Source organism: Gadus chalcogrammus, chromosome 10 (assembly GCF_026213295.1).
Source record: "Gadus chalcogrammus isolate NIFS_2021 chromosome 10, NIFS_Gcha_1.0, whole genome shotgun sequence".
Taxonomy (NCBI): Eukaryota; Metazoa; Chordata; class Actinopteri; order Gadiformes; family Gadidae; genus Gadus; species Gadus chalcogrammus.
The window spans coordinates 13,507,329-13,517,328 of NC_079421.1; the positions used below are offsets into that span (position 1 = coordinate 13,507,329).

General features: G+C 49.5%; 1 protein-coding gene across 1 annotated transcript in view; it reads left to right on the forward strand.

The window, feature by feature from the left end:
* The window catches only part of LOC130390521 (amyloid beta precursor protein binding family B member 2-like), a 26,563-nt gene that overhangs the window by 4,190 nt on the left and 12,373 nt on the right, over positions 1-10,000 (forward strand). Inside the window, exons 2-10 of the mRNA XM_056600520.1 lie at positions 1-401; positions 444-560; positions 636-1,170; positions 3,423-3,634; positions 4,271-4,417; positions 5,274-5,356; positions 5,614-5,674; positions 8,529-8,675; positions 9,131-9,258. The exon at positions 1-401 is cut by the window's left edge and continues 290 nt beyond it. Of these exons, the coding sequence (XP_056456495.1) occupies positions 1-401; positions 444-560; positions 636-1,170; positions 3,423-3,634; positions 4,271-4,417; positions 5,274-5,356; positions 5,614-5,674; positions 8,529-8,675; positions 9,131-9,258 (1,831 nt within the window). The remainder of the gene's footprint in view (positions 402-443; positions 561-635; positions 1,171-3,422; positions 3,635-4,270; positions 4,418-5,273; positions 5,357-5,613; positions 5,675-8,528; positions 8,676-9,130; positions 9,259-10,000) is intronic.

A 10,000-nucleotide genomic window follows, 5' to 3' on the forward strand; every position in this document is an offset into this window, starting at 1 on the left:
ACCTGCCACCTCTCCCCAGGAACCAGCCCCCGAGCCGGGGCCGCGGCCTGCCCAAGAAGTCCTCCTCCAGCTCGGCGCTCTACTCCTCCTCCGTGTCCAACCCCTTCAACAACGCCAACCCCAAGCTGGCCAAGAACGGCGCCAACATGCAGCGGCGGGCCGAGAGCCAGCAGATGGAGCTGTGCAAGGCCGGGGTGCGCAACGACGCCGACAACAACAACGCCGACAAGGACAACTCCCAGCTGCCCCCCTTCCGGAGGAGAACCCGCAGCTTCCTGGAGTACCACGGGAAGGGCCTGGACCTGGACCTGAGCTGGGGGAGGAAGGAGGAGGAGAACCGGCAGCAGCAGCAGCAGCAGCAGCAGCAGCAGCAGCAGCAGCCCTCCCCGGTGAAGGAACAGGCCAGTCCTCTGAAAGAGCTGGCCAGCCCTGTGAAGGATCAGAGCAGCCCTTTGAAGGAGAGGGACAGCCAGGAGGAGGAGAAGCCAGAGGACAAGCACCCCAGCCCCCAGGATAAGGAGGAGGGGAAGGAGATGGAGCAGGTGGAGGACGATGAAAAAGTCGAGGAAAAGTCAGAGGAGGCGGAGGCAGAGGAGCTGAAGGAAAAGGAGATACGCGCCGTCGTGGAAGAAGAGGATGAAGACCCTACACCGACCCTGCTGCCCGTGATGGTGCAGACTCCCCTCTCCACCACCTCCTCCTCCTCCTCGTCCTCCTCCAGCCCGGAGTGGCTCCTGGACAACCAGGGCCTGAACCACTGGCTGCATCGCGGCTCGGCCCAGGCGGCCCCGGGCCCCGGCAGGGAGGAGCACAGCCTGCACATCCCGCCCCTCCCCCGGGGCAGTCAGAGCCCGGCCAAGCCCCCGCGCACCTCCCAGCCCCGGGTGATCAAGGTGGAGCTGCACCCCAACAACGAGAACCAGTTCCTGCAGCAGTACCCGCCCTCGTCCCCCAAGACCACCAGAGCCGCGGAGAGGATCAGCACCCCCAGCAGGCCCCCCCCGGCCGCCTCCCCCCCTCCGGGCCTGGTGGACCCAGAGCCAGAGGGGGGGCTGCCGAAGGTGGGCTTCAGGATGGATCTGCCCCCTGACACCCCGTCTGAGGACGAGGACTCCAGCTGGACCACCCTGTCCCAGGAGACGCCGTCCCCCCAGACTCCCAACGAGACAGGTACCACCTGTGTGTGTGTGTGTGTGTGTGTGTGTGTGTGTGTGTGTGTGTGTGTGTGTGTGTGTGTGTGTGCGTGTGCGTGTGCGTGTGCGTGTGCGTGTGCGTGTGTGTGAGTGAGTGTGTTGGTATCATAACATGTGTTTACCTGTTAAAGCCGTTTGTGTGGCACTGTTATAGCTCATCATATGCACTGAACAAACTGTGAGCCAGAGTCTTGTGCACACAGGTACGGTACGTGCGCAGGTGTTTGTTTTCACACACACACACACTCTCCTCTTAAGACCCCCTCGTGGATTGCTCCAATCTACGTTTCCTCGCGTTTATCTCCGTCTCTCTGTCCGACTCATCTCTCCGGCCCTCGTTTTGCCACGTCCGCCATATTGTTTCTGACCGATCTTGAGAGCACTTAAATGGCCACTGCAGACAGAGTGATGAAACCTTTCAATGTCCTGTGTGGGTGCCTCCGTTCTGCTCACACTGGGCTGTGGAGGATGGTGTTGCGAGTCTTTGAGGACAAGCTGTTAAAGATAAAAGAAGGTGGTTTGTTATTTTCATAGAGGAATTAACAAAAATGTTATCAACGAAACAGAGAAGCAAACTTAATAAGAAGAATAAATACAGACGATATCTATACAGAAGGAGGGGAACAGACATGTTGAGATCCAGAGCAGCAGGAGAAGCAGGAAGGGGTGCGTTTGAGAGAGGTAGGAGATACAGAGGGGACAAGAAATGTCATGTCCTTTGGGCTCCGGCAAAGGGGAAGAGCCTCCGCGTTGCTATGACAACTGAAACTAAGTGAGGACAAGATGCACATCTCTGACATCTACCCTGTTTACCCCTGTGTGTGTGTGTGTGTGTGTGTGTGTGTGTGTGTGTGTGTGTGTGTGTGTGTGTGTGTGTGTGTGTGTGTGTGTGTGTGTGTGTGTGTGTGTGTGTGTGTGTGTGTGTGTGTATCTTTGTGTCTGTGCGCTTGCGTGCGTGAGTGTTAAGGAGGTCAGGTATATTATGTGTGTCTGATTCTGATTCCGTGAATAATATATCATGTACCTCTCTGTTTTGGATTTGTGCGCAAAGACACTTAATTACATTCTTAACTAATTGCCGTTGAATGCTTATTGTGATTTTCAACAATGCATAGCGGCTACTAGTATTGAATGGAAATGTCGGCAAACTGTCTTTCCAATATGACTGACAGTGAGGCATTGTGTTTGTGTGTTGTATAACTGCCTACTGATCATAGTGATATAAGCGTCTTGTAAACACTGACCTGTGTCTAACGTGTCTAACATGTGTTTGAGGACAATGGGAAATAGCCCGCGAGCATGTCTTCCCTACATAAGATGGTTTAACGCTGACTGGAACAGGACGTAAGGAACCTCAGGGCAGCAAGAAAAACACATATCAAATAACATAGGTGGGCTGTTGTTATGTGATCGCTCACTGATGGTTTGGGCTGGATGGAACAGTGGGCGTACGGTAAGACCTATGGACCGTTGCTGTCTAGCTGCTGTTTAGCATCCATACAAAGACTTTGTATGATGAGAGGGAGTGAAACTGGATTTCTGGTTTTGAATTTAGAGTTGTTTGCTTTGTGCAGGCGTTGGTCTTAAACGGGAGCAGTGGGTTGAATCCCTATCATCTGCATCCTACCTGTCTTACCTACTGTCCTTCCTTAGTCACATGTATCTCAATTCACTCATAGTCTTTTAATTAAAGGATTTGTGGAACGACACAATATTAAATAATAAAAAGGTGAAATATAGGACAGAGATATATAACAGACAATATATAACAATAATACTCTTTCTCCTCCTTCTCCTCCTCCTGCTCCTCCTCCCCCCCCTCCTCCTCCTCCTCCTCCTCCTCCTCCCCCCCCCCCCCTCCTCCTCCTGCTCCTCCTCCTCCTTCTGCTCCTCCTCCTCCTCCTCCTACTCTTCCTCCTCCCCCTCCCCCTCCTCCTCCTCCCCTCCTCCTGCCCCTCCTCCTACTGCTCCCCCTCCTCCCCCTCCTCCCCTCCTCCTGCTCCTCCTCCTCCTCCCCCTCCTCCTCCCCTCCTCCCCTCCCCCTCCTCCCCTCCCCCTCCTTCTCCCCCTCCCCCTCCTCCTCCTCCTCCTCCTCCTCCTCCTCTCCTCCTCTTCCTCCTCTCCTGCTCCTCCTGCTCCTCCTCCTCCTCCTCCTCTTCCTCCCCTCCTCCTCCTCCTCCTCCTCCTCCTCCTCCTCCTCCTCCTCTTCCTCCTGCCCGGTGTGTCCAGCGGAGGTCTGGACGGAGGGCGAGCTGCCCCCCGGGTGGCGGGAGGTCTCGGCCCCCTCCGAGGTCTACTTCTGGCACGTGCCCACCGGGACCACCCAATACCACCGGCCCGTCGCCGCCGACAACCAGGGGACCTCTCCGACCCCTGGCGGGCCCGACCCGGAGCCCGATCCCCTGCTGGGTTCCACCGAGACCGTGAGGCCCCCCGTGGAGGTGGGTGCTCCTCATAGTCTGTACTCAGTGTGATTCTTTCTTTAGATATGAGTGTTGCCTTAATGGTGGTTATAATGGTAATAAGTGCTGTGAGGCTAGCAAGGACTTCTGAAAAACACACTGTTTGGTGGATCGGCCTGTTTTAATTGGTCCTTCTGTCTGACTGCACCTCTTCCATCTTCCATCTACCAATGGGCAAGGCCACTTTGAAAATCATGACCGTTATACCTGGTTTCAGTATACCAAACGTCGGAAGAAGTTGGTTAGCAAGCTAGTTAATTAGTTAGTTAGTTAGTTTCTGATTTGGTGTTCTTAAAATTCCTATGAAAGAGGGTATAACCTCGCCCTTTCTCTCTCTCTCTCTCTCTCTCTCTCTCTCTCACTCTGTCTCTCTCTCTCTCTCTCTCTCTCTGTCTCTCTGTCTGTCTGTCTGTCTGTCTGTCTGTCTGTCTGTCTGTCTGTCTGTCTGTCTGTCTGTCTCTCTCTCTCTCTCTCTCTCTCTCTCTCTCTCTCTCTCTCTCTCTCTCTCTCTCTCTCTCTCTCTCTCTCTCTCTCTCTCTCTCTCTCTCTCTCTCTCTCTCTCTCTCTCTCTCTCTCTCTCTCTCTCTCTCTCTCTCTCTCTCCCTCCCCCATCAGCGGCCCAGCAGCCTGATCTCTGACAGCTCAGTGGAGCCCGTCCCGTCTCCGTCCGGCTCCACCCCTTCCCAGTATGGCTCCTCCCCTACTCAAGACGTCCCCTCCCCTTGTCCATCTGGCCCCTCCCCACCTTGCTCCCCTTCCCCTGTGGCCGACGCCCCCGCATGCGGACGGGAGGCCAGCATCTCCTACACAGCCAGAGTAAGGCCCTCCATGTTGGCTCCACTCACTAGTTACCAGTCTTATGATCATCTCCTCCATGTTGGCTCCCCTCCATCGGTGGAGCCGAATGTTAAGGACAGTGAGGGCAGATAATAACAGTGCCACATTATAACTCACAGATCTTAGGTTTTGCTTTATGACAAGGATGTGAATATGACCGGCTATTTCAGAAGATTGATTTTATATATTTAGAATGTGTGTGTATACCTTCCTCAAATCTGGAAACAAAAACCTTGTTTGTTACCCTGTTAGAATAATGAAGATATATGAAACAGATATTAGATATTATAACAGTGTGTTCTTTTATGGGAGCGTCTGTGCTGATACGCACACCCTGCCTCTGAGATCCATTCCTGGAAATGAAATTAAACTTCCCTTGGTAATAGCAGCCTTCATTTCCTCTCATCCCTTCTTGTTCGGCAGATCAAATGAGATATAATCGGTTGGCTAAATTAATTTATGCATCTGCACATAATACTTGTGTGTGATAATCCTATTAATTTATCTCTCTGTATCAATCTCCTTCTGTCTGTCTCCTAATTCTCTTTCTGTCTCGCTTTCTGTGGGTGTACCTCTCTCTCTCTCTTGCTCTCTCTCTCTGTCTGTCTGTCTCCTAACTCTCTCTTTATCTCCTCTCTCTCACTCTCTCTCTCTCTCCCTCGCTCTCTATTTTTCTTCGTCCTTCTCTCTCCTCTCTCTTTTCCTCTCTCTCTCTCTCTCTCTCTCTCTCTCTCTCTCTCTCTCTCTCTCTCTCTGTATATATAAATATAATTTGTAGGAGTTGAAAGACTACCCGGTCTACCCAGACCCCAGTCTAAAGGCCTTTGAAGGAGCTACGCTACGCTATGCGTCACTCAGCCTCAAGTAAGAAGCACAAACAGACAGGCTCATATTGTGAGCCGACAGACATATTCACATGGAGATGACATCATCGTTCCCAGTAGGACCACTGTGGTTGGAAGCCTCACAGAATTTGCAGGCAATCAAAATGATACAATACATATTAAGATCAAATAACATTGTTCATAAACAAATCTCCTTAAAGTGAAAATGTTCTGGACTCCATTTGCTGAATTTCACGTCTGAGATCCATTTTGTGAAGTCCTCTGTTTATATTACAGTCCTGCTGCCCAGCTGGAGACGGTGGACCTCAACAGTGCCTGTACCGATGCAGAAGCAATGGTAAGACTCACTGGATCGCATGACCCACTAACCGTCACCATCAAAATATATTTGCTGTAAACTTACCAGCACTCCTATTTACCTCTTTATAATGCGTAGAATGATGGCTTATGGGAACAGGGCAATTAAAGCAGAGTAAAAGTAACCAAAAATGTAGATGTATAAGATGAAAGATTTTTTTTATCATCATTTGTTTTCCGCTCCATCAGTGTTCTTGTTTTGCGATGATGTCATGCTCCTCTCGCCCTAGCACTTTCGCTGTCTCTCACTCTGCAATAGTGCCACCCAGTGGTTGATTTGGGGAACTTTGAATAATGCTTGTATATCACTCTGCGGTGGTCGGTTTTGCTGCCCCCTTTTGGAGGTTTGGCACATAGGAAATCTGACGGAGCAAATGAAGAAGATACTGTATTGGGAGGTTTGAGGTAGAGAATTCGGGAAAAGACATGAAGTAGGGAAATTCTAATAAAATAATAACAAAAACTCTACTCTACTCTACTCTACTGCTGCACAGCTGTTTAGAGAAACCAGTGTTTACATTTTTTTAGTTGCTCTAATATTCATTGTAGGCTGGTTTTGTTGTCAGCCCCTCATATTATTAAGAGCATCGACATGACGAAACTCCTACAAACAATTTTAGCCCTTAAACCTTTCCCATGCTGCCGCATTCGTTTTTTTTATATTAAATTCATTCATGTATTGATGGAAAGGAACCTCACCAGTAGCATATTAGCAGGAACTATATCTCATTTGAATTCCCCCTGATAAAAACACATTTGAGCACCGACAGAAGGATAAACAGCTGTGTTGGTTGTAATGCTCTGTGAATCACTTCTGCCTTAACCCAGACCCACTGGCTCTCCCAAGAGAGAGGAAGTGTAGTGAAGGAAAATCCATACATTTACCAAACATGTCTGACACCGTGCCAGGAGATAGGATGAAGAGCATCATAGAGGGAGGCAGAGAGAGAGGGGGAAAGAGGGGGAGAGAGAGAGGGAGAGGATGCTGATCTAGTGGGATGTTGGAGTGTGTGAAAGTTTAATGAGGAATGCGCCCTGTGTGGAAATAAATATATTAAAAGAGAAAGATGGAGATAGTTTGTCTGTGTGTGTGTTTGTGTGTGTCTGTGTCTGCGTGCGTTTTTGTGCACATGCATGTTTCATTGGAGAAATGTGAATACAGCCTGAGGTTGTCTTTAAGGAATAGAACATCTTGTTTGCGTTGAGAGTGAGAGGGAGAAAGGGGGGAGAGAGAGAGGGAGAGAGAGTGTGAGCCAGAGAGAGAGAGAGAGAGAGAGAGAGAGAGTGAGGGAGAGGGGGAGCAAGAGAGAGAGAGAGAGAGAGAGAGAGAGAGAGAGAGAGAGCAAGAGACAGACAGAGAGGGAGAGAGAGAGAGAGAGGGAGCAAGAGAGGGAGAGAGAGGGAGAGAGAGAGAGAGGGGGAGCAAGAGAGGGAGAGAGAGAAAGAGGGGGAGCAAGAGAGGGAGAGAGAGGGAGAGAGAGAGAGAGGGGGAGCAAGAGAGAGAGAGAGAGAGAGAGAGAGAGAGAGGGGGAGCAAGAGAGAGGTTAGAGCTACTCCCTGGTGATTAGGAGCCATGGGCGATCCACACACACACACACACACACGTGTTAAAGAGGCACTGGTCCTTTATATTTAATGCAGCGTGTTGACCCATCATGCCTCTGCCCGTCATGGAGCTGAAGGCTGCTCTCTGAAGGCCCGGCCCACCGTCACCTCCCCACGTCAGCTTCCATCTGCTGTCCAATAGATTCAAGGCCAAAATCGACTTGTGTGGATGTGCTTGTGCGAAGGTTACTAGCTTTGTTTGAGTGTACCGTTTGTGCGTGTGTTGTATTTTCCGTCTCTGTGGTCGGGCCGGTTAGCTTGCGTTACGGGAGGCATTGGTTCAGGAGGTAGAGCGGGTTGAATGGCAACAAGATGGTTGCTATCCCCGGCTCCTCCTAGCTGAGTGTCGGGGTGTCCCTGACCGAACACACACCCTTACTGCTCCCGACGAGCTGGTCTTTGCATGGCTGACACGCCATTGTGTGTAGTGTGTGTATGAATGGGTGAATGCTCGTCAATAATTGTAAAGTGCTTTGAACGGCCGCTGGTTAGAAAGTTGATTCATAAATGCCGTCCATTTACCATTAATCAAATCTGTCTCATTAATGCTCATATAGGCTTCAATATCTGGCATTGAATGGCATTTAAAGCTCATATGACATAACGTTAATAGGTTAAGTCAATAACCAGCTCTCAGTTTCTAATCACAGTGTATATATAATAGCTGGCATTCGCGTTCTGGCTGTGTAATCATTGGTGACAGGGCACTGTTGTGTTTGCATCCATCATCGTTTATGTTAAAGGGGCATACAATGTTGCTATTGTCGTTTTGTACCTGGTGAACACCTAAACACATAATACATTGACTCACAACACAATCACAAGGGGAAAAAAATGATTAAAGGCTACAATGGTTTAGGTGTGGATGCACAACTTAGCAGGTATTCAGAATTAGCTAATCAACTAATTAGCACAGGTGGCATCACATGAGTCATCAACTTAATTGGTGCACGTGCCAAGGGGAAACGTTGGGGACTTTTTAACTGTGTGTTTGTTTGTTTGTATGTGTGTGCGTGCGTGCGTGTGTCCGTGTGTGAGTGCGCATGCCCTTGTGTGTTTGTGTGTGTGCGTGCGTGCCTGTGTGTGTGTGTGTGTGTGTGCCTGCGTGTGCCTTGGTGTGCGTTCGTGGGCTTGTGCGTGTGCCTCCGTGCGTGTGTGAATGTGCGTGTGTGTGTGTGTGTGTGTGTGTGTGTGTGTGTGTGTGTGTGTGTGTGTGTGTGTATATCCAGTCCTTCCCGGTGCGCTCCCTGGGCTGGGTGGAGATGGCGGAGCGGGACCTCTGTGAGGGACGGAGCAGCATCGCCGTCCACCACTGCATCAGACAGCTGTCCTACTGCCGCCGGGACATCAGGGACTCTGCCGGCGTCTGGGGAGAGGTGTGTGTCCCGCTGAGTGTGTGTGCGTAGCTCGTGTGTTTGTTTGTCTGTGTGTGTTTTTGAGTGTGTGTGTGTGTGTGTGTGTGTGTGTGTGTGTGTGTGTGTGTGTGTGTGTGTGTGTGTGTGTGTGTGTGTGTGTGTGTGTGTGTGTGTGTGTGTGAATAGTAACCTTAAAGGTGTTGTATCTAAATGATAAAAAGTAATATAAAAGTTGTAGTATCTTCATGGTCAATAGTAATATTAAAGTTGTAGTAACTAAATGGTCAATAGCAGTATTAAAGGTGTAGTATCTAAATGGTCAATAGTAGTATTAAAGGTGTATTATCTTAATGGTTAATATGAACATTAATGGTGTAGTATCTTAATGGTCAATAGTAACATTAAAGGTGAAGTATCTTAATGGTTAATAGTAATAGTAGATGGCTAGCTAGTTTCTAAACGTGTGCGTTTCACAGGGTAAAGGAATGCTGTTGGAGCTCCAGGATCGCATGCTGACCCTGGTTGACCCTGAAGACCGCAGCCTGCTCCACTCTCAGCCAATCAGCAGCATCCGTGTCTGGGGCGTGGGACGGGACCATGACAGGTAATTGGCCCAAAAGTCTGCAAATCATCTGCTGTTTCTTGCTTATTTATTTTTGCTGAAAGAGAAAAATATTGGATACACATTTTAAAAAACGTTTTTGACTTGGCTTGACTTTTTGATGAGTAAGAAACAAAAGCGTGAAAAATACACCCAAACATAAAAAATGACAGAATCACACACACAGACACACACCTACACACACACACACACAGGTGTGTTGGACCAGCATACTGAAGATTCTGCCTAGCCGCGAAGTTTCTCACTACCGAGTCAGGAGTTTTACTAATCACCACTCAATTGGCGTCCGTTGTCTTCTGCCTTCAAACATGTGCCACCTGCACCAAACATTCCATAACTGAGTGAGCTGGGAGGTTTTCGTCGTGTTTCAGGTCAGATTGTTGTTATTTCCCCTGATGAAGAACACATCATCATCATCTTCACCTCTCTGTAATGGGATGACAGTTTGCTGAGCCCTGCAAAGCTGCTAATGGAGGGTGTGTGTGTGTGTGTGTGTGTGTGTGTGTGTGTGTGTGTGTGTGTGTGTGTGTGTGTGTGTGTGTGTGTGTGTGTGTGTGTGTGTGTGTGTGTGTGTGTGTGTGTGTGTGTGTGTGTGTGTGGTTTCTATATCACTAACAGATCTAGAAAAAAACATTTCAGCGTATGTATCGTTATGATTTCCGTGTGTTTGTGTTCGCATCAATGTATGCATGCGTTTCACATCACATGTATCCGATAAGCCAAG